This window comes from Acipenser ruthenus, chromosome 17 (assembly GCF_902713425.1).
Source record: "Acipenser ruthenus chromosome 17, fAciRut3.2 maternal haplotype, whole genome shotgun sequence".
Lineage (NCBI taxonomy): Eukaryota > Metazoa > Chordata > Actinopteri > Acipenseriformes > Acipenseridae > Acipenser > Acipenser ruthenus.
In genome coordinates this window covers 24,267,233-24,292,746 of record NC_081205.1, presented here as the reverse complement: position 1 = coordinate 24,292,746, position 25,514 = coordinate 24,267,233, and the positions used below count along the sequence as shown (strand labels likewise).

General features: G+C 37.4%; 1 protein-coding gene across 1 annotated transcript; it reads right to left on the bottom strand.

Moving 5' to 3' along the window:
* Positions 1-1,698: 1,698 nt before the first annotated feature.
* Positions 1,699-18,910, bottom strand: LOC117423765 (zinc finger matrin-type protein 3-like). The gene is made up of 6 exons (XM_034039906.3): positions 18,725-18,910; positions 13,371-13,672; positions 12,227-12,358; positions 11,670-11,839; positions 8,549-8,649; positions 1,699-6,497 (listed from the first exon to the last, which is right to left on the bottom strand). The coding sequence occupies exons 1-6, from the start codon at positions 18,834-18,836 to the stop codon at positions 6,289-6,291; spliced, it is 1,026 nt and encodes a 341-aa protein (XP_033895797.3). The 5' UTR covers positions 18,837-18,910; the 3' UTR covers positions 1,699-6,288.
* Positions 18,911-25,514: the final 6,604 nt, after the last annotated feature.

The following is a 25,514-nucleotide window of genomic DNA, read 5'->3' as shown; positions in this document are numbered from 1 at the left end:
TACAATACAAAAAAACAATTCTTGTGGGGGTGAGGCATTGCCAGTAGCTGTAGTTTCTTCCAGCTGGTATAAACCGACACATTTCCTGTGAACGACTAATAGTTCTTTCGGAGAAGCGAAGATAATCACATTGTTACAGGCATGAGACTCTCCTGACAATGTGTTCTGTCCTAATAGGATGTTGAAATGGAATGTCCTACTGCGATGCCTCTATAAATTGGACGGGATGGAAGACAAACCAGGCTTCTAGGAACCATTTTCTTTCTTTAAATACTGCTGTTGTCGAAAGCACTTACCTGGAACTAAATATTTTGTGTGATATCTGCAGCACTTTTTTATGCACCTGTAATGCATGAAACAATCTGTAGCAGCTATTAAACTACAAACGCTTAGTATTAGACCTTTTTATGATGTGTGCAATCATTCTGAGGGGCTCCTAATGAAATCCAGGTTTTTTGGTACAGTAAGCATGTGTTAAGGTGATTTTGAGTTTAGGACCTCTTCACTTCTGGTGACCTGCCATAGATATATGTAACATATCAGATCAGTCAAATTGTCTTTATAGAAGTATCAGCCAGCTTACTAATATAACTATACATTGGATGATCTAGCCTACATTACACATGTCTGTGGTAGGACACTAGACCTGAAGAGCAGATCTGGAACTCCTAGTCAAGGCACCTTAACACAGTGGTGGGTCTAAAGACTGCTTTCATTATAAGAATGGGATTTTGTGAAAACCAACACCAAGATAAAGATGCAAATCTGTGACATACATTTGCATGGGATGTTTCCACTGTATCTGAATTGCTAGGGATTTTCATTGCCATGGACTTACTCATAGCTTCACAAACAGTGACTTCAATAAATGTGAAAGGGCACTTTTGAGTCAACGCCAGAAAGCCAACAATTCAAAACACCCTTTTACCTTATATGTTCTCCAAAAAAAACACATTCCAAACTTAAAATTGAACTTTCAGCTGCCCGCATAAGTTAGCTGTGCCCAAAGGCATCACACACGCCCAGTCTTCGTGGTCAGACTGAGCTGCCTAGAAAGAATCTTGGAAGACGTGGTTTGTAGTTATGCCAAGGGTATGCATTGCAGAGAGAAATATGCACACATGCTTTGCCACTCCAAGTAGAAGAATCCTGCCACAAAGACTGTTTATATCAGTTAAATGAATAATGATAAAAGGGCATGCATTACATGCTTGAACATTCTTCTTACCTTTTTGCATTGTTTGATTATAAATACCTGTACAGGTAAATGCGTTAGGTATTCAAATCTCAAGGTGGTACCAGATGTCACCATGAAACTGATTTACAATAGTGTTTGCTAGTTTAAGGTTAAGGGTAGCATTTCAAGTTGAGGTTTGTAAATAATTACAGCATTCCTGTTTAGGTTATTTTAACAGAGTTCTAAATAAGGTTTTAAACCCCCTAGAATAATAGCTTTTTGTTGATTTGCTTTTGATCTTTTTTTCCTTTTGTCTCTCTTGGGCTGGTTGTGTTACATGTAATAGCCCCCCACCCCTGACAGTTTCTGGTAGGGTCCTATTGCCTGTAACACAGGAAGTGATTTTGTAATTGTGTGGATAGAAAAATAGACCCGATTCAAAGTGAAAATAAAATCTGGAAAACAAAACCGCAAAAGGGATTAGAGGGAAAAGATAAATTAACAAAACGTACAACAAAAAATATTTAACAAACATTACACTTTTTAATAAATGATTGACGTATACAGTGCATTTCTGTAATGTGTTAGAATAAGACTTTCGGCGATAAACATATATACACAGTTTAGGCATTCGATTTTCTTTAAATATACATTCAAGACATTTTCTCAAAAGGGAAGTCAACCCAATTTAACTGTACCTGGGACATGGCTCAATACGGTGTGTTCTGCAATAAACAGCTGCTGCATTTTCAGGACATTCAGTGGTTTTCAAAAGCAAAATCCTTCAGCAGGAAAAAAGTGTTTTCAAAAAGTCTGTCCTCAAGGCAGCTACTTTATGAAATGTAGTGATTCCTGAAGGCACGATGGTTCTCTCTTATTATGCAAAATATGTACTCATTTATTCATTAAAAACAGTTATATTTGTGTTAATCCCTTAATGGTAGAAAAAAGGAAATGCAGAGGGCCACAATGCTGACTGTTCTGTCTATAGTAACTCATAGGTCTGGAAATCAGAACCTTGTATACCTTTTAGTGTGGCAAATGAGGGTGCAGTGATGTGAAAGTGAAAATAAAGCAGAATGAATCGAAAAAACAGTTGCACAAAATAACTGTGGCACTACAAATATACTTGATTATAAAATTAGACAAACAGTATAAAACTAGCAAGGAACTACATAGTTGCAGGAGAGAGTAGTTCTAGTTTGTAGAAGGTTGTTTGCTGTTTCTCTTACTGCTGAAATGGTTTCCTTTGCACACGCCCTTACTTCTAAATTGGGCCCCTATACTGTATATCTTCAGATTGATGGTTTGTAGTTATGGAGGTCTTTCCTTCTTTATGCACTCTTTTAATGGCAAGCCCCAAGTCAGTACATGCACAGAGAGCTTGTACAAGCTAAATGAATAAATACATTAAAAACAAAATTAAATCACAATCTTGTTCAATGTTACACTCGAAAAAAATCCTTCCCTAGTTGAGCACTCTCTGCTCAATTATTATTATTATTATTTTGTTTATTTAGCAGACGCCTTTATCCAAGGCGACTTACAGAGACTAGGGCGTGTGAACAATGCATCTGCTGCAAAGTCACTTACAATTACGTCTCACCCGAAAAACGGAGCACAAGGAGGTCAAGTGACTTGCTCAGGGTCACACAATGAGCCAGTGGCTGAGGTGGGATTTGAACCGGGGACCTCCTGGTTATAAGACCCTTTCTTTAACCACTGGACCACACAGCCTCCTATAATTGAGGCAAGCAGACCTTGTTTGTGTTATTTCCGTAAGTGAAAAGGTAAAATCTTTTTTCTTTTTTTTTTAAACAGGTCCTACGTTGCCTTTTAGATTTTCCAGGTAATCATCCCAGTAGTGTACCTTTGATCCTAGCTCTGCCAGCAGAGCTGGGGACAAATACTGCGGAACTCAGACAGGTATGATGCCACAGTTCATTCTCAATCACGTGCTGTTTAGTTGAAAAGGAAATAACAATCGCTATATCAAATAGTTAAAGCCACTGAAATCCTTTCAACATATTCTTCCTAAGTGACAGCGAGATTGCTAGAACTGCAACCCTTTACCAATGAGAGAGAAAGTAAACACTTTGGTCCACATAGGACATTTCATCTCCCTCTCCCTCTCCCTCTCCCTCGGGCCCTTAAAAAGTGAACGGAAAGAAATTAAATGTGGATGACTTCCCAACTGAATACATTAAACAGATTCCTATAAACTCTTTAGTACAAACATTTCAGAAATAAAACAAAAACAAATAGTAACATTATATACCATCTCTTTAAAGTACAGTGGCTCTTCACACGCAAGACTCAAACATCTTATATTCCCCGAACTCAGGCAATGTAGTGCAGTAGCTAGTCTTAAAATCCAAAGAAAAAAAATAAAATAATCAGACCTTTTAATATCATATTTGAAGTAGAAAAATATTCACAGAATGCAAATGAGCAAAGTAACTTTAACGTGATCAGGCTATTCCATTCATGCATAGCTTAAATAAACTTTAGCAGCATATTGACTAAAATTCAAGTAAACTACATTTATATTCAGGGTGATTATAAAGTTAGCTGAACACCATGGAAAAAACAAAACAATATTCCTATCTAATCTCAAAGACAGAGCCCTCTCTCAAGACAAATACTGCTAATATTATGCATCTTATGCAATACCCCATGCAGGTATCAGCCACAGGACTGATCCCTGGTTGTAGCCCAGCAGCACATCCGACATTATAAATCACCCTGCATACAAACAAAGAATCGTGGGGAATAGCAAAGGAACGCTAAGGGGTGCAGAAACTAGGCATTTAAATGATTTCAGAGTTTTGAGCTGTGAAAGCTTCAGTTACAGTAATTATAAACATGTCAACAGGCCATTTGAAAAAAGGTTAAATTCCTTATTTAAAAAATAAACTGCTAATATCTAACTTGTAGACAAAGTAGAACACATAAATAAGAACACTGTAGAAATAAAAACAGCAATCAAAAATGCAGTGCTTAAAAATGGAAACAGATCTTTTGTACAGTGTTAACTTTCAGTAAGTGCTGAAAGAACCGAAAAGGAATAGAGGAACATTAAAGAGTAAGTAGCGGGGTTCTGAAAAATATAGTGTTACACGTCCCTGCATGCTGCTACACCTGTTTAAATAACGTACCTGTAATTTTTATTTTCATTGTTAACACCCTGACAACTTTTTACAGTTATGACTTTAAAGTCTGTTTTAAAGCTCTTTTCAAAATGGCAGCTCTAGTGCACTAGGGTTTGAGATCAGGGGTGTGTCCTCTAAATCACTGCTGGAAGAGCCATTTAAAAAAAAAACAACAACATAACAAGTGCTCTGACTTTTCTGTTCCGTACCACATCATGGACAGTTATTGCTGTGTTACCTGTTTGACACACCCCTGAGCTCAAACCCCAGTGCACTAGAGCTGCCATTTTGAAAAGAGCTTTGAAACAGACTTTAAAGTCACGAAATATCGAGAAATCTTAACAAATGCATTTTTCTTTTTGTTTGGATTAACTTTGTATATCATTTTCGTGTTTAAGTAATGAAATCCTGGACACTTTTTGAAATGCAATAGTGCTGACAGAAACAAGTCTAATATCTTAGTATACCTGGCACACCACAGTGTTACCATTAACCTGCCTTCCTGCAACACTCTGCCCCTGCTGGTGTAATACACATTTCAGTAATACATAACAAACAGAACAAACTACATACACTTAAAACAGTGTTGCAGTTTCATGAAAAGTCCCTAAGAAACAGAAAATGATATACAAATCAAATCTGAATAACAAAAAGAATACACTGATTAAGATATACACGGATTAAGATAAGTGATGTTTCATACCTGTACCAACTTGAAAAAAGTAAAGCTACCAAATAGCTCTGCCTGTTGTACCTTTCAAAACCTGAAGGTCAATGACTGGCCTCTAAAGCTATATAAACTGACCACAGGAACTGAAAGGTGTCAATCTTGTTTTAGTACCATTGAATGATGGTACTGGCTACAGCTAGGCCAGCAGACTCCAAGAGAGCTTCCCCTCCCATCCACCTTGCTTCCGGGTCAAGCTCAAACAAAGACTACCAATCGTGGAGTGGATTTATGATGGGCTGGGTGGAGACCACCACCAAATGCATTTCCCTTGTTACCTGAGCTGGATCCGAACCCAGGCCTCCAGAGAGAAAAGGCACAAGGACAGGGAAGGAGCTGCTGTGCCACCAAGCTCCCCCAAAGTGTCAAGTCTTTTTCTTTAAAAAAATAAATAAATACAAATTTTAAAAAAGTCTAATATTAATGGCCATGTCATGTTCCAAATAAATGTTCCAAAATAATAACCTCTCCTGCCAGAAATTAAAACAAAGTATAATATACTGTGTACTTTACCACGGTTCATCAATAAGCAAGGGAAAGTGGGTTCCCTTTAGAAGAAGCAGCGTGAACTGTATGGCTTTGCAAGGACATAACTGGATTAGATTTTGTTACAGACACACCACACATATTTTAGTACGTAACAGGTTTTCCACAAATGTAATAATGAACTGCTCTTATATACATGTGAGCAAAGCCAGCTAATTGTATTGCCTCACAGCAGGGTACCTGGTTGGGTAGAATTCTGTAGTGCAATTTACTATTTTTTTTTCTAAACATCTGCTGAATTGAGTGGTGTGGGGACCAACTTTATATAAGGGCCCCGAAGCAGCTAAACTGACATGACAAGAGAGATTGCTTTGATTTTTCTTGAGAGAAGCAGTCTATTAAAATAGAAGGCTTTATCTCCGGTGCAAATAGTATCATATCGTTAAGACTCAGGTCAAAACAAATCATAAGCTTGCAAAAGAAAATCTGGAAGGACATGTTTGATTCATGGCCTACCAGGAGGTGGTGCTGGTGCGTACAAAAAAAAAAAAAAAAAACCCCACACACAGCAACACCATGCAGTTACTGTACAGAGAACAGTAGCGAGCCAGCAAGTACTTCCAGATGTCGACTAGAATAATTTGTCTTGTCCCTCGACAGGGCACCATTTGGCCCCTATATCCTGTGACTCTTTTAGTGATCCTTGTCTATACAAGCAGTGCACGTCAGTGCAGCTGCAGTCCCCTCTATGTGTAGCCTAGGTTCTCCATCTCACTGCGGTAGCGCTGCTCGGACACTTTGCTCTTGTGATGTTTGCTCTCCAGGTGCAGCCGGAACTCCGCCTCCTCGCTGGCCCCAGAGTTGCACATGGAACAGTAGAACTGGCCACTGGGCGTGACACACATCGCCAAGTCCCGCGGGATTCGCTGCCGAGGGCGCGGGTTATAGTAGGGACCTGCAGGAATTACAACACAAGATTTCAGCTTCATGAAAGAGTGAGCAGTACAGTCCTGACCGTGGAGTCGTCACTTGAGAAAGACAGCCAGGGTATATTTGGTTATACACAAACACACACGATATAAAGTATATGTACATTTTATTGCTCTATTTGAAGCTTGCAAATTCCCTAAGCCATTTACTAAATAGCCTTTTTGTTGCTATGACTGTCTCCGATGCATTTCTGAAGCCAACGGTTATTTTCTTTTTAACAACATGTTCGGTATCTCTAGCCTCTGGAAGCTTTGAATCAAATTGATAAGTATAGGGCAATACACTCTACTCAAAAGAAATAGTGTATAATGCCTAACTCATTGTACTTGAGGCTTCAGCATAAGCGCAAATTCTATTTAGTTCCTGCTGAGAAATGCTGATGACGACAAAAGTAGCGAATTCTATTACAAGCAAATACACCAAATTTAAAATCCAAAAGAAACAAGGACATTGTTGAAAACAACTTCAAAAGTATATCTTTATCCTACTTTAAATATAAAGCCTCATTTAAAATGTCCATCTCAAGAACATATACAAAGATTCCAAAAATGTATGTACAGGTTCCACTACCCCAGAATAAAATATTACGCTTCACATCATTAAAGTACAGGCACAAGTTGAAACTAATAACAAATGAAATAAAGATAAATCAGACCTAATGAAAAAGACACAAATAATGTGATCGCAACGTTCAGGCTTGCGCTGCATCAATATTGTTTACAATTACTGATCCTATTGTAATTGTGTTGTAATTGTATTGTAGTGTCTTGATATCAGTAAGTGCCAGCACCATATAGTGCAGTGTATTGCCAAACCCAAAGTGGCTGATGAAGTTGGCTGATCTAGCTCCTAGCTTTGTATCAGTGTTAGGCAATCCTGAATTCAGATGAAAGCAAACTTATATTAAGAAAAAGTATTTGAGTAAATGAATGACTACAAACCACAATGATCACAAACATCCTAAAAAATGATGGGAACAGCAAAAAAAAAAAAAAAATAGAAACCAGTGCGTTAACTCTTCTTAAACATTATGTTCAAAATGTTCTAAACCAGCCTGCTATGATCACTGTTCGTAAGACCATATTGGAATCGGCAGCCCTCAGTGGAATTTACTTTACATGGTCGTATCATCTCAAATTATGAGCATTGCATCTGTGAGACCCAGCTAACGTACTTGCGTCTCACAATATGATGGGTCAGTTTACACTCACCAAAGCCTTGGCACTGTGACTCGGTTTTACAAGCTAAAGCAGCCCTCAGTATTTATGGAATTAATCTAAATTTTATCACAGCTCTGCTGCAGCACAAGGACAGACAGTGTCTTGTCGCAAAACGTTTGGCTGCCAAAAGTTTACAAAAATGTTGCGTTTATGGCTGTTACTAAAACTAGCAACATCCCCTCCAGCTGTCAGTGATAGTTATAGCAGCCATGTGATATTCATCAGAAAACAGCAGGCTGTCTCACAGGGCTAACAGCAGACAGCATAATGTTACCCAAGTTAGGTATTACACAATACTGAACCACTCAGACACCAAGAGCCCCAACAGCAGTTACTGCCAGACTGTTGGGTATCTTTTTCTACACAGGTTAAAATATATTTATTTATATATATATATATGTATTTTTTTTAATAATACATGTTTAAGTTATATAACATATAGCAAGAAAGGCTGTCATTTCAGCTTATTCAATATCTAGCTGCAACTGAAGAGTTAAACAAAAACATGTTTTTTGCAGAAATAGTTTTCTGTCTGTTTTTTTATGCTACTGATGTTGCATCTTTTACTGATATGGGCTTCTATATCGATTCTTGTTCTCAGAAGAAACACAATTTAATGATGTACGTATACTTAGCTTAAATTGATTATGAGGACAAACAGTCCTTTAGGAAGACACCTCCTTAACTCCTAACTATGCTCAAGTTCACTGGCACGAGGACGAAGAACACAAAAACATATGGAGGTCTACGTCAGGATTTAGGTCATGCATGAAGATATCACATTTACAATTTCTACCTGGGATGTTTTGAGGAACATACGCATTCCTGCGGGTCTTCATTACTTTAAACTCGTTCCCATCTTTCCTTGGTTGCCTTTGGTTTGCTTGTGATGTGTCTCTGAAAAGAAAAAAAAAAAATACTAAGTTTGTATCAGTCTTAAAACATCCCTGAGACACCTCATCCACTGATCTTCAATGTAAGCACTTCCGCGATTTAACTGAAAATAAATAAATAATAAAGGATTCATCAAAGAAACCATAGTAAACAAATCAAAAGTAGCCATCTCCACCCAATCAAAAAACGTTTTCACTGAAAGTCAGTCAGTTATAAGTTGGTATGCAGTTTTATTTTACGTAAAAGGGCAAAGGCTGTGTGAGTTTCTGTTCAATGTGAAATGTTTCGAGAGGCATGAACTGCAAGTCGTGAAACATCCAAATTATTCCTTTTTATCCCTTAATACCATGTTTTTTTTCTTGAAAACAAATGTAATACCTTAAAGTCCACTGCAATTAAATCCAAAATCCATTAACAGCACATTCTATTTTAATGATCTGAACAGTGATTGATCTGAATTCCCACTCTTCAGCCCTGCTTTTCAGGGGGCGATTTCTATGAATATATACAATAAAAACCGAGAGAAGTTAAGTTCTGCAGTATTAAGTATTAAAATAGACCCCGTTAACTACCATCGTCCTAATACAACCAAATCAAGACAAACTGGCCTTTTTCAACGTCTACATTTTAACTCATTTTTTGAGAGGAATAAAACATTTTTAAACTGTATAAAACAAGCAAGAAATAACTTGGTTGCAAGAAGGGGCAGTTTATATTATTATTATTATTATTATTATTATTATTATTATTATTATTTCAGAGTAGTTTCTTCTTCAAAATTGGATGATTAAACTTAAAACATTGCATGCCAATGCCCTTCTTGCTAGCATGAATGATATATATATATATATATATATATATATATATATATATATATATATATATATATATATATATATATATATATATATACGCTATACACTATGAAGTCACAGTTGGTCTTGACAATGCTGACCAGTTGCACTCTTGCATGGTGACAAGAGGTTAGGCTGGATGTTGGCTATATTATGATCTATATCTAGCAAGTGCAGCTGCTCTGTGGCACGAGGAAGATCAAGTGATAAAAGAAATGTAAGCCACGATCATGACTTTCAAATCCTGCAGTCAAAACGCTCCAAGACAGACAAGGATGCAAAAATCAATAGCACAAAGACTCCTGCCCATTCAGAATTAACAAAATAAAACCATATACCAAAAATATTTTCTATTAAGTTATCACCAAATCTATAATTCTCTCCTATCCTCTTCTTTTTTCTTTTCTTTACCTTCTAAAAAAAAATCGTATCTAAATTTGCCACGTTTTACTGCATGTGACTCAATGTAACTTGCACCATTCACACAGTTAATGCCGAATACATGCAAAAGTCAGCATACACACACTCCTCTTAATAGGACCATTAAGAGATCCTTCACACTTTACCACTTGAGTGAAGAGTCCACATCACCCCAAGTATATGAATCCAAATTAACTTCCACATTGAATCATATGTCAATTCATGTATTTACTTTATATTAGCATTTCAAAATTTAGTAGGGGTGGGAATTTCGAATAATAACCCATATGGAAAGAAAATATATTTTCAATATAATTAATAGATGGTGTATACGGCGCATACATTTAAAACATGTAGCTTTACAATGCACATGTTGTATTATTTATGTATTTTTAATATATTTATATATATATATTTTATTTTATATACCAGCATTTACGTGTGGCTATGTAGGTCAGCAAATGAGATAGCTGAGCGAGCATGTAAATGGATAACAGCTCAAATACAAAAAAAACTGAGAGTGAGCTGTTTTCTACAAAGACAGAACAACAAATGCATCGGAGAACAGAAGATTACCAACAAAGGCGTTCTTTTAAATACAGACTGCTCTAATACTGATAACCACCAGTTAATTCTGCAAGTATAGCTCTTCAGATGCTTTAATGACGCCTCAATGTAAAATACGTAACTGAAGCCTAGAAATGATACATTTCTTGGTGTTTTCCTACCCACAGTGATGGATGTTTTTCTTTGCAAAATACACCCACACAAAGTATTACAGACGTAGTGTTTAATACATATATTTAATACATATATTTTTACGAGACAAACTACATTTTAAAGACAAATACAATTCTCCAAACACACTGAAACATCCATTTTTTAAATTTTTTTTTATTAAAAACGTAACTACTGGCATAACTTAGTTTTGTTAGACCCCATCTCCTTTTCCCCTATTATAAAACTATTCATAATTAAATATTTACTTATGTATATTTTTTTCTGTAAAATACAGGGTCACAAATGGATAGTGTTACTGTTATAGACCTTGTAGCAGACAGGTTTCGAGTCTGAAGTAGCTATGAAGTAAATACAGAAGCTGCCCTGTTTGAGAGGTTGGAAAGCAAATTGAAGTCGTATTTTTGCTTTGTTCCCTGTTGTAGCAACTAAGCGAATGTGGTTTGTCGGTTAAACCATCTGAAAATACAAGATCCTCATTGTTTTTTAAGTAAGACTTATCAAAAAAGAACCACCAAAGAAAAAAAAAAAGATTAGCACAAGCTTTTTTTTAGTGGCACTACGCCCAGAATTTTTTCCAATAGAAAAGTAATCAGATTGGTTGGATTTTCTTCTGTGGGGTTGAGGGAAGCTGGCCTGAGCGTGATGTTAGTTAGACCCGGAAGAAACACACAGCACTGCGAGTGACATGAAGAGAATGCGCTGTTGTGCCGGTTTATTCCAAAATAAAAGGTTTTAACAAAACAACTAGACAAACACTGAACAAACAAAAACGAATACTCAACCAATTAAGTTACATATTTCAAATGTTATTCATTCTGTAAAATTAACATGATATAATTAAAGAATAGAGAAAACGCTTTAAAAACACTGTCTCTTGTTTCCAGAAAGCAGACCTAAGCATGTACTGTAGAATTACCCTTCAAGTCATCATTTACAGATAGGGGCTTTACAGTGTTAACCTAAGCGTTAAACATGTTCCACGGTAGTCTGGAGGAGGTTGGCACTTACATGAAAGTGTTTCTCTGCTGGACCTCAGCCAGCCGCAGACGTTTGGCGTGGTTCTTCCCCTGGTAATGGGCCTGAGCCACAGCAGGCGAGCTGAACGAGGCATCGCACAGCTTACAGTAATCATTCTCTGTAGCTAGAATCACCCGGCTACCTGTCTTAAAGGAACCTGACTGAAAGAAAGGGGGCAATGTGAAAGGAAGTACCAGTAATTCAACCAAAACGTCTTTAAAGTGTGATAACTAAGATTTGAAAACGAATTTTCTTAACATAATCACATGCCACATTTGTACTGACTATCTTTAGTTTTTTTGTTTGTTTGTTTTGTTGTACAGTACTTCAATTCTGGAAATGTTGATTTGAAAGACTTTAGTCCCTGTTACATCTTGATACATAATCACCTCCTCTATATATCCCCAGTTTCTGATGCTATAAAAAAGCTTATGCTAAAGAATGCTAAAGTCTCATCACAGTTAGCGTATTTTTGCACAAATGTAAGCGCAGCACAGACTAATCTTTTATATGACAGCATGCAAACAGAGTGAGAGAGCTGCCCTTACCTGAGTCATTGGTGCTGTTGCTGGGAGAGGGAGCTGATGGACAGGGGGCTCCACCACCTCTGGAACTCTGAGCGGGGGCGGCTGCTGACTGCCAGCATAGATATTCCGGAGCTTCTTAGTATGATTTTTACCCTAAAAATTTGGGGTGCAACAATTAATCGATGCATCGATTATTGATCATCTGTCCTTAAATTTTCTGAGCTTCGGTTACATATTGGTGAATCGATGCATCAAATTAGAACCCAGTTTGAAGTCTCCTGTTGCCGGTTTGTATTAAAACCTTGAGTGTATGAGAGTGTGCTTCTTTTAGTGCCAGTACGGTAGATTAGCACGTTGCTAGGTACACACTTTAGGCCTCTACATTTGCGTTGGACTAGCCAAATCAAAAGTAGGCATATTGAATTCATATTTTCTTGATTTAAAAATGAAGGCAAAACTTTTTTTGTGTGTGTTTTAAATCTATTAAATCTACCGATGTACCTTTCAAAACATATTGTGTTTGTATTATATGGCAAAATTAATTAAAAAGAAGCTGAATTTAATACAATAGTTAAATTAGTCAGGATTTGTGAGATTAATTCAAATGTTTTGCTTTGCTTTTGGACATAACATTTTAACAGTAATAAATAACCATAATTCAGATAGAAATTACTTCTGTTAAAATATAGTTTTTATTATTATTACAATGTTAAGGGACATCTGATGCAGATGTCCCTTTGTATTTCTTTTTCAATAAGTGTTCTAAGTTGGGCCTTTTTGTTTAACTATTATGCACAACAGTGTTTTTAGTTATTGGATCTTCTGTTAAAAAAACTACAGAGTGAAAAGAAGCGGACGGCTGACGGCACAAGTTTCGGAGGATGCGTGTGTCCGTCTTCGTCTCGCCCGAGGGGTGGCAGCGGTGGGCCAGGTTGAAATAAAAAATAATTGGGCATTTCAAATTGGGGAGAAAATCAGAAAAATAATTGGCAATTCCAAATTTAAAAAATATAATAATAATAATAATAATAATAATAATAAATAATAATAATAATATATTATTGGCCTGAAAAAAGTTTTAAGTTTTTGGAAGTACCCCCTTTCAGTCTCATTATTATCTCTTGACTTATTATTTAGTGCTTTCCTTACTCTTTCCTTGCAGTACCTGGTAATGAGCTTGTGCTTGCTGTGCAGAGTTCAGGGTGACGTTGCACAGCTTGCAGTACAGGGGTCTACAGAGGTCCTCCAGTGCAGAGTCCTGGTCACCCTCAGCCTGTGTCTCCTCTTCCTGGGGGGGTGGCAAGGATTTGGGGCTGGGGGGTTGTGGCAGAGGGTGAGGGGGTATCTGGGAAAGTGGCCCTGGGGACAGAGGGGGGAATCGGAGAGGGTCAGGCTGGAAAGGAGCCATGGGTCGAAATGGTTGTTGCTGGCACATATTCGTTAGAGGTTTCACTTTGGGATCAGGACCTGAAAGAAAAGACAGAAAAGTACCTTTTTATATCCCTAGATTCTATTAGAAATACCAGCACTGTCTGGCCACTTTATTAGGATCTGATTGGATTTGGTATAGCCCTGAATTAGATATGCAAATTAGGTTGATCATGTGATGTGACATGTGATCCACGCAGCTCTGTAAAGCTGTGTGAGCTGCACAATTGTTTTGCATTCGAGAGGCATGATGATGGGTGCACGTCGTAAAGAAAGTCATGTTGGCAGGCATCTCCAAGAAAATAATATAAAATAAATCTGTCCGCAAACAGCTGGTGATGGACAGAGGGAAAAGGCAGAGAGGATTAATATTATTAATGACTGACTGTATTAGGATCTGTCGAAACACCTTCCAGCAAACAGGAGCCAACCTGATATTAGATACATCTCCTTATAAAGTGGCCAGACAGTATTTGCATTGCATATGTCTCATCTTACAAACATACGCATATACTGTATGTATGGACAGTATGCAGCCATCCCCAGAGTGGGTAAAGTTCGCCATCCACACTTTATTCTCCAGCCAAGCCCTGCATGTACAGTACAAACCCACAGATACAAATCATCTGCACTCATGATAACATTTCTTCAGCATTTTAGACCATAAAAGAGAACTTCGTCTTGTTAACACCTTGAGCTTTTGTAGCATCAGCTGTAAAGCAGATTGACAGGATGCTATTAATCCAAGCCATTGTGGATACAGGAGGTTCTCCAAGTGCAGCATGCTTTAGTTCTACAAAACAGCCACAAACAACCAAATGCATTATGTATGTGCCTGCTGCTCACAATAATAGCTCCAACCCTCTTGGGACTTCTTGAAATGCAACAGTCATGCAAACGATCAGATCAGTTAATCCTATCTCACTTTCCATAAATACCTCTTCCATCATACAGCAGACTCATTTTGTAATGCTGCAATAATACACCCATCACACTGAGACAGAACCGGACCTCTGTATAGGTAAAGGCCGGTCTGAATTTCACCCTGCTTCTGAGGAAGGTCCTCTAATCAAGCCGCTAGAGATCCACCAGTGTTACTAATAGAACAGTCACCTCTGACTGTCACATTTCCAGTTGACACTCCTGGCTGGAGTAAAGATCACACAGGGATGGTGCTGCCCTGAATGGTACAAAGGCTTCAGCTCTTACAACCTCAAAACTACATGCATCATATCTGTCAAAAGTAAGGTGTTATATGTCTCAGGTGATTTTGCAAATGCTGCTTGAGAAACATCTTTGACAAAAAGATGTTTGCCCTAAAAGGGCATCACTCAAGTGTATTGAATACAAATGACAAACAGAAGTATTAAGGGGTTGACAGCCCCCTGCTTATCAAGCTTACTATTGCCCAGCAGTGATCTACATGCTCTACGGCATGTGCAATTAAGTTGAGTCTAATTATGACTGAATGTTGCCTTTCAGTTTAAGATTCTCTGAACATAATACAGGAAATATGTCCCATCATACTGAGAGTGATGAAGAATTTCCATTACCCACAAATGGTCAGGTTTACAGGTATATGGGCTCTATATGCATGGCTAGTACCAAGAGTGCCATTATGTTAAATATTCAAATGTATATACTGTAGCACTGTAGCACACGCAAACAAGAACACCATTGTCAGCACTGTACAGTTATTTTGTCAAAGCACATAAATTCTAAAAGACACTTGTAAAAAATATTTGTATTTTTGTATTTCAAAACCAACTCAGCTTACAGTTTACAATTATGGCAAAGTATTCATGTTTTTAACAATCTGAGAAATGTAAAATGATAAAGTATAAAATATGTTGTGCAGAACCTGTGTTGCAATGGATAATACAAGTTCCATTAATGTTACGCTTCGGAGACAAAATAATTTGAATTTCTAAGTAGCTCTAAATGCAACTGTATTGCACTGTCTTTATCTGTCATAGTACCTGCAAGCCATGCACTTGCTGGTGCAGACAATATTATCTTAGAGGGCTAATCCAAATTAAATCAACGACTGAATACAAAGCCAGGGACTATAGCCCCTAGGGAGCCTGTGCACATTATAATGTACACTGTTATTACGGTTTCCTAAAAGAGTTAATTTCTTTAGGTCTCAATTATACATAGTTCAATGCGGAATGAAATCCAATTTACAGAAATTATCTGGGTTACAAGAAAATAGACACAGAGCAGCCATTTTATGAATATTTTCAAGACAAACTACTCAGCAGTTTCCTGTCTCTATTTATTTTATTCCACAAGCTTGTTGTAATGTGAAATAGCATACCCATTTCATTTTTGCATGGCATTATCGTGCATGTATAAAATGGTTATTGCAACCAATCATTTGGCCATTGGAGAATAGTTCCAAAAATAAGTCCTGCAAAAACCTACATAAAGCTATCCCAAGGTTACGGTTGCATCACAGGCTCTCTAGAGATGTTTTTGGCCTTGATCCTTATTTGTTGGGTATAGCCTATGTATGATGCAAAGCAACCATATGCTGTCAACAGTACTGGTACTATCCATGTCAGGAAAGATGTTATAATCAAAGGTATTCTGGACTGACTTGGAAAAAATCACAGAGTGCTCAAAATGAGATTTAACCCCATTCACAAAATCTGCATCTCTAATACTCTGAGATAGAATTCCAAAGACAATGAGCATTACTATAGCAGGTGCAGTAAGGAGGTCCAAGGATAGACAGTGCCTTCTAGGCTAAATCAAAATCAATTCTAAAATCAACTGGCAACCAATGCAAAAGTTTTAAGACTGGAGTATTTTAGATAGAGTGCTATATTTTGAACAAGCTGCATGCCTTTGGTACAGGAACAAGGGGGCTACAGTAACATTCAGTGCTGGACAGAGTTGTAAGCCTACCAAAAGCATGTCACAGTTCAAGATTGAAATTTCGCACAGGCATTGTGATAGCACAGATTGTAGTATCCGTCTCAGAGGGAAAAGACAGATGAGTTAACTGTACCCAGTGGCAGCAGCATGTATGCTGAATAGCAAAGGCCCTAAAATTGAGTCTTGAGGTACATCACAGAGCACTATTGAGTGTTTACAAACCAATTTAATAGGCTGGATGTGGCTGATTAGATAAGATGCATACCAGTCAAATATTAATGTGTAATATCTATCTATCTATCTATCTATATAACCCATACACCAATAATCAAATAAAATGTGGCTTTATATATATTTTGAGCTTAAAGATATTTTTTCTGTTCGCAAGGAATACACTTATGTCTGAGCATGTCTGTGGTAAAGGTGAAATTCTGAAGATATAAAAAGGTTTGTGTACATTGATTGACCTATATTCTAATTACAAATGTTCAAGCAATGTTTCATGAAATTAAGGCAATGTATATGCAACCCATACAGGTTAATAACACAGTTTGTCTGTTCCGTTCTAAACTGAAACTGAAAGCATCTTATTATTCATGCAGTTTGCCAGGTACATGATTAATGCGGAAAAATTAGGAAACAGAACTCCATAATTACATAATATAACAGAAGAAAAAAGCAATGCATGATACTGCTAAGAAATAATAATAATAATAATAATAATAATAATAATAATAATAATAATAATAATAATAATAATAATAAATACTGCAGGACCAATACCAGAGATAAGTGTGTATGAGCAATTAAAACCAACTTTGCCTCTGTACATAAACACTACTACTGTATTACCATTGTCTGTCACCCAAATGTTATATAGCTGTTGGTAAGCTGGGAAAATGGCAACAGGGATAAATCCATTAATCCTATTTGGTTTTAAAACCCTTCTGTAGTGGTGCAGAAAATAATGCAATTTCCTCTTGGAGTAATGTAATACTCAGGCTTATTACCAGCTCAGAATTGCTATTCTATCTGCTTCTGAACATAGCAGTTAGCACCTTTTGAAGTCTAGGTGCCTTCTTAATTGTACATTCTACTAGTGGTGATCTTATTTTAGCATCTGCAAGGAGTGCTAGTTGTTCTGGTGGGATACCTGACCATTGCTTTGTGATTTCCACCTTTTTAATTGGGATTTTGGGGGTGTACTGTAAATCTGCAGAGAAGCCACATCCTGGATGGATTTTATTGAATCTATTCATAACTTACTTGCAACAGGAAAATGCAGCTTTTCACACTACATGCTATGGATGTTACATGCATTTTATATGCGTGTGTCAAGCCATTATTTAAGTACTCAAAATGCTAACTACTGAGTTTCTAAATCTTACTGTTTCACAAAAAGGATTAATCGGTGACTAATTCAACGAGATACTAAATTGTCTGTTCTGTCCAGCACTTGAACTTCTGAACATAATAACAGGCAGAGTGCTGTATTTAAATACTGCATACAACAAACGCATGGGGTTAGTTGCCCTATATTGATGTAATAATTATAGGTCACTTGATCATCAGAGGTTTGTTTTACCGATAATTCTTCTTATCATTATTATTATTACACTAGTTATTATTAAATTAATTTGTGTGGGCTTTATTTTTGTATCATATTATTTTATCACGTTCAAACTAAACGCTTAGTTCAAACACATTTGTCAGTAGGACAGTACGTCATATCATACACAGATTTAACACGCGTAGTACACAGCATAGGTCTGGACATCTCTCCAAACTAGACACCTGTACATTTGTAAACTGCTGCAACACTGAAGCCGGGTCGCCAAGCACCCAGACACCTGTCTTGATTTACAGTACACTACATTTATATTTCGTTTTAAAACGGGAGTCGGTACAGCCCACCCAAAATCGACCGTATGATGAAGGTCGATTAGGTAACGCCAGCAAACAATTATACAGTATTTCTCTGAAATGATTCATTTCAATTTCAAAATCACCCTTGCGGTTCCCAATCTGTTTTTTTCTGCACCTGCTCAAATTTAGAAAAATACTGTTAAACTACACTACCGTTCACCAAAATGCACGTTATAATGACACTGATCATCACACCGGCGATAGTTAAAAATGTTTTGCAGAGTGCATCAATCATAGCTAGACTTTTTGCAGTTATTACAGCATCTTACATTTTTAACTTACCTGTTAACCTGTGAACAAAGTGATTGTTACTCCTATAGTTAGTAGGCTGAGAGGTATAATTTATGTAATTATTTTGGAAATAAACACCTCTATTCTCCACATTCATCGCCATCTTCACCGCATCCTTCAACAGCTAGCTATTGGAATCTTACACTGACAGCAAGAGGGGGGGGCAGGGTTGAAACAGACATCAAAAGTAAGGAACTTACGTTTGAAGTACAGCTCCCGCATTACTATTACATTTATATGCCGATCTAATTTTAATATTTTAAACCCCAAAATAAAATGTAACACTTTATGTGATTATTTGCAAACAAACCATTTTCGTTTTTACTCCCCTCTTAAACATGGTACAATCTGTTTCCTATTATAAAGGAGGAATAATTCCACTCTGGTTTTGCGGTTTGTTTTGAATGCTCTTATGCTATATTTGATGCTATACCCCACTACATGATGGATGACAGTTTGCATTTTTAATAGTTGTATTAGTTTATGTTTAATGCTGCTGAAGTGGTCGACATTTGTATTATTTATCCACTATTTCTGTCAATACTGTAATTAAGCAAAAATAAAGTTTTTGTCAAAAAAAAAAAAAAAAAAAAACTTATCTGAAGTAATCACTAGTGGTTATTCAAAGAACATGCACACACACACACACCCATGCTGTTTGCCATTTTAGGTCAAGAAAATGGAAATCTTTTTAGCACAGCTTTCCTCAATTTTGTTAACAGAGCAAATTACAATTTTAAAAACATTCATTTGACATATTTCCTAGGATAGTACCGGTATATACACACACAATATTGCAAACTTGCATTTTTGTAAGGGCAGCAAACAAAGTAAAAAAGAAAGATCTCAAGAGCAGGTCTGCACAAGCCAGTGTCCACAACAATCTTTATTACAGCAGTCTCTTTCGGAATTGCTGAAATAATGTAGTTTTGTAGTGCATCAAACGACTGTGCTTTAGAAGCCTTTTATACTGCTCCCCTTATTGTGATGTTGAAATCCTATATAAAAGTATATGGTATATTTTCATGGTATTATTGCAGTTTTACAATGCTTTACCCATGGCTGTACTATACATTTATCATAGTTGACCATACCTTACTGTTCTTCATGATGCTAACCTATGCTTTAGCATGTTTTTACTCTGCTTCATTACACTTTGCTATGTTTTTACTATGGTAAACTTTTATAAGTGATAAAAAGTAGGCTAATCTGTTTATGCCGTAAAGCTGTTTTAAAACAAACAACACATTTTTAAACATAATGTAATAGATTGAAATGTAGTACTGTCTGTATAAGAAAAATGATTTATTATTTCTCCCTTGGCAGGAAAATGTTATAAGCAAATGTTAGAAGCACCCAATCAGACTGTGGATATGTTGGTTTAACGTGATTTTATTTTTTATTTTTTGCATTTGATGAACCAACTGTAATTACTTTGAACATAACATAATCCGAAACGAGACATACAAGAAATACATTGCAAATTCGTTTTTTTAGTTAATAGTAAACATTTTCCTGAAACCAAAAGAAAGAACAGAAAACTTTTTCCTGTACTATCCGTGTGAACTGAACTGTTTTTAGACAACTGTGCTACTGGATCTAACTGAACTAAATATTTTTGAACAGATTTCTTTTATAACAGACTGAAACACCAAAAGGCCAAGCCGGGAGGAGAATACCCAGATGAAAATGTGCAAACAGTGGGTAAGGCTAAAGCTATAACAAGGAGTGATGTATAGATCCACCCCATAGATGGTGAGGAAATCATGCAGCTAGTTGTGCCCAGTGTTCTGTAGAAAGGTGTGTTGGAATCCCTCCACAACCATGGTGGTAATTTTAGCAAGAATTGGACATTGGAGGCCCTAGAACAGGTTACTATTGGGTTGGAATGGCCCTAGATGTGCAGCAGTGGGTACAAAGATGTAAAAGATGTGCCTTGGCTAGAGATTTATTCTCTAGGAATAGAGTACCAACGACCTGTACGAATGTTACTTCACCACCAGAAGTCCTTACAGTGGACTACACAATTTTAGAGCCAACCACTGATGGTTACGTGAATGTTTTAGCCCTTACAGACATGTTTACCCGGTCCACTTGTGCTGATCCCACACACAAGCAAATGACTAGGACAACAGCTCAGGCACTGACTAAAAATTGGTTTTCTTATTATGGATGTGCAGTATGCCTTCACTCAGATCAAGGCCAAAGTTTTGAGGCAAATGTAATAAGAGAACTGTGCAAAATCTATGAGATCTCTAAAAGCAGAACCATGCCCTATCATCCCCAAGGCAACGGCACCTGTGAAAGGAACAACAAAACAATGCACAATACACTCTGAAAGAAAAGGAAGTGGAAAAAACAGTTGGTGATGGCCTACAACAGCCATGTGCACACTTCATCCACCATTCTATTTGTTGTTTAGGTGGGGTTCAAGGCTTCCACTAGATCTTCAGGCTGAAGAAGGAACAGGTTACAATGATGTTTCCAATTTGGAAGACTGTGTGCAAGAATATCATCATCGTCTTAAACTAGCTTGTGAGGTAGTTCGTGAACCTGCTGAGAAAGCATCCCAAGGCAGAAAGATGACTTATGACAGGAAGTACAAAGAGTCTCTGATTCGCCCCGGTGATAGCGTATTCATACATAACCACAAGCCCTGAGGATGCAGTAAAATTCAGGACAAATGGGAGGCCACCCCACATGTTGTGATTCACCAGAATAACCCTGAACTCCCAGTGTACACTGTCAGGCCAGAAACAGGAGGAAAGTAGTGAGTAGTTCACAGAGATCAGATGAAACCCTGTCCTTTCCCCACTTTGAAGGAGATAAATAAGGTAAAGCGCCTTGACCAAACCCATCCGAGGAAAGATTTGCCTATGGCTAGCTCCTACTCTAGTAAGAGACTTGCGTGGAGACTCTGATACAGAGAGTGAGGGCTTGGACGAGGAGCCCATAGAACCAGGGGGTATACAACAAGTACAACTACCAGCGCAAAGGGAGGATTTCCAAGCACTTCATAGGAGACCGAAGCTGTAAAGAAAGGTTATCTCAGAGATAACATGAAGATTACGTAATGTAACGCATAAGTGTAACGTGACTGACTAAAGTAGGTAACTACTAAAGTCATTGACAGTGTACCTCTTTATTGTTTTGCTAGGTTTATGTGGAGGGTTCGGCATAATTAAACCTAGGAGGAATGTAATAGGTTGAAATGTAGTACTGTCTGTTTAAGAAAAAACTATGTATTGTTAATGCCTCAGTGGGAAAATGTTAGAAGCACCCAATCAGCTGGGGTGGGAGGCGGGACAAGGAGTGACTAAAACTAATGGAGGGGTTAGCGGTTCATGAGTATAAGAAAGTTAATTAAAAAGTTGTAATTCCTGATAAACTAAAGTTTTATGGAAAAACTGTGGTCAGTTTATTCAGGGCATACAGGGAAGTCCAGGGAAAGTAAACAGTGGCAAGCCAGAAGACAACCGAGAACGGGTGGTGTGTTAACCAAGTTGCGAATTCCAGACAGCGGTAGAAGCTGGAATGTGAGGCAACTGTGGAATGTTTTTTTTTGTTTACTCAGTATGGTTCAGTTCATTTGGAGAGACGCTATCCAATTCAACTATCCAATTCAGTATCCCCTATATTTTTAGTGATTATCATAATATCCATGCATTTATTGCTATAAAATGTTCAAAAAGGAATATGATCATGAACAGGCATGCAATTGTTAATAATGTTAATAAAAAATTAATTTGAAATCGAACAGGCATGAAATTGTGTAGTATGAAAGAGTAAAGAAAAATGAAAATTAAATATGTTAACTGTACTTTTTGTGTGGCCTAGGCCAGTGGTTCTCAGCCCTGGTCCTGGGGACCCACTGTCCTGGTGGTTTTTGTTCCAGTCGAGCTCTCAATTACTTAATTGAACCCTTAATGGAACTAATAAGAGCTTTTATTCGCTTATTTTAAAGAGTTGTAGATTTCAAGTTAAATATAAAATTATATGAGGAACTTTAATTCTCCAACATTTTGTAAGCTAATCAATTTAAAAAGTCAAATTAAGCAAATTATTAGTTCAATTAAGGTGTCAATTAAGTAATTGAGAGCTCGGTTGGAACAAAAACCAGCAGGACAGTGGGCCCCCAGGACCAGGGTTGAGAACCACTGTCAAGGCAATCATAGCTATGAACCTTCATTGAGAATTGAGAAGTGAGGTAGATATATTTCATCAAAAACAATTGCAAATTCATTTTTTTATTAAAAATTGTAATTAACAATTGCATGCCTGTTCACGATCACATTACTTTTGAATGTGTTATACTAACAAATGTATGTATATTAGGATACTGACAAAAAAAAATGTATGGAATACTAAATTGAATAGCTGCTCTCCAAATTAACTGAGCCATACCGAGTAGAAAAAACACAATCCTCGTGTGAACAGGCCCTTAGTCTGTGGCATACACATACTTTATAAAAATCAACCTTTATTTTACTAACAGACATATTTACAGTTCCAAACAAAGCACACCTGCTCTTATTTACCAACTGCTGTTGACATCTGGGAGTTTAGGGGACCTTTTCTCAGCTATCTCAGTTAATACCTGAATTACTTTATTCGCTCTACAAGGCTCAGCTGTAATTCAGTACCTTAAGAAATAATACAATTACTATACATACTACTTCAGAAATGACTTTGTCCATGTAAAGTGCTCTCTACAAGAGAACAGAGAATAACCCTGGAAAGACACATTTTCTATAGTGTACATGTGTTACCAGTATATTAACAGTGTCTAGCTAGCTATCTCATTATCATGTTACCAAAATAGTGTGAGATTGGCTTTCTGAGCTAGACAGCCCTCTGATCCCATTAACTGTCTATCCTGTTATAATTTTGTAAATAGATGTATCATCATTCAAAACATGTTTATGAGTTTCTGGGGTTAAAACAAAAGATACTGTGTGAATTGCATGCTTCTGAGAGCTTCTCTGACTCATTGCTTAGGGGATACGAAATAATACAGCCTTGGAGTTGAACAACATAAATAAGGCAGTTATCTAGAATATTGTGACTTGGCTGTTTGAGTATACTCAACATGGACATAACAGAAATGGTCTCTGGTGGTTCCTTCTATATTAGGCTCAGAACTTTTCGAACCACCACAATTGACAGATAGGTCGCATAGTTAATAAACTATATTCCTTAGACTACCAATACAGTACATAGATTGTTTTTAGCTGCAAGTAATATTTAAAACAAAACAAAAAAAAAAAACTACATGACTCGTTTTTAATCAAGACAAAACTCCACAGGTTGCTGAAGGAAGATCATTATTTTATTCCTGAGATCTCAGTTTTTTAAATGTATTGTATTTGTGCATTAAAAAATAAAATTAGCAAAAGTTTAACAAGCACACGATACTAAAGTACCCGAACTCTAAAGTACCCTAACTCTAATGCACACAGTAATATATTGTATCCTTGTGATAACCTGCGTATCAAAGAACAAGTCAAAAACATTTTTAATTAAACCAAACCACAGCTGATTATACATCACAAAGGAAGTATGACGTCCTGTCGAAAACTCGGATTCAGGATGTTAGTAAATTTGGGCGTGCGCAGGAATATAAATGTGACCGCATCATTTAAAAAATGTGTTGTTTCCCATTAATTGTACTACTCCAGCTGGACTCCATCCTCCGACCCGAACCCGCAACCCGACCCAACCCGTTTAATATGACCTGCAACCCGACTCGAACCCGCAAGTGTTTGTAATTTACCTACTGCCTGCGTGGAGTGACTCTCACGCTCTCATATTCACACATAGACATCTCTACCATTCTCCGCGGATTGAGTTTATACAATAGGCTGCACAGCGTGGTAACTTTTTCTAGTGGTCTGAATATATTTTAACATTGTAACATTAACGATCTCTACTTACATTAATATAAAATACATGTCTATTCCTTTCGTGTAACCAGTTGAAAGGGAGCTACACCTGTGCTTTCGCAGAGTTTTGTGGCTGTCGTTTACAAAAACATAATGACAGGTTTTACAAGCAAAGATCTTGCGACGAATCAAACAAGTCATAACAACACTGCATAGTCAGCTGACTCCTCCCTAATCGCCTCCTGCTTTAATGCTGGAAATACTGGTACATTTACTGTCTAATACGTTATTTGGGAAAGGGTTACAGACTATGCTTAAAGGACAGAAAACGTTTCAGGTGGTTCAAATTCAGAGCCGAAAATGATTTTTTTTGACCCGAACCGCAAACCACGAAAAAGTTCACATTCCGACCCGAACTCGACGTGCTTTTCCGATTCACCCACGGGCTCCGCGTGTACCCGACCGGACTGCGATGGACTAGGAGCAGAAAAAAATCAGCTGTGCCTGTCGGCCGAGCTCCTATTACGCATGCGCACTGTGCCAGGTGATACAAGATTCTGAGGGGATACACAATTGGTTACAACACGTGGAATCCCTATCTAAACTGTCAATTGTTAACTCCCCAGGCTGTCAAATTGTACCGCCCCCTGCGTGCTGTTTTTATGGTCCTGCTGTTCAACCGATAGCTGCGCACTAACGACCAGGGGAGATGTAGAGAAAGTGCCGTAGTGATATGCTTGAAACCAATATCATGGTCCAGTGTTTAGTTTTTCATTCCATAATGTGCTGTTATGAGTGCATTACAACTATGGGACACTTACTGTGATCTCCCCTGTCCCCCCAAAAAGGCAAAACAAATGACATATTCCCACACCCCTATATGTTATATATATGGAACA

What these genes read in the sequence shown, in the direction of transcription:
- LOC117423765 (XM_034039906.3), bottom strand. Translation starts at nt 18,836, where the DNA reads ATGGCGATGAATGTGGAGAATAGAGGTGTTTATTTCCAAAATAATTAC. An exon ending in CTTTGTTCACAGGTTAACAG is followed by an intron (nt 13,673 to 18,724) that starts GTAAGTTAAAAA and finishes CTTTTCTTTCAG; the next exon opens with GTCCTGATCCCAAAGTGAAA. An exon ending in AAGCACAAGCTCATTACCAG is followed by an intron (nt 12,359 to 13,370) that starts GTACTGCAAGGA and finishes CCAAATTTTTAG; the next exon opens with GGTAAAAATCATACTAAGAA.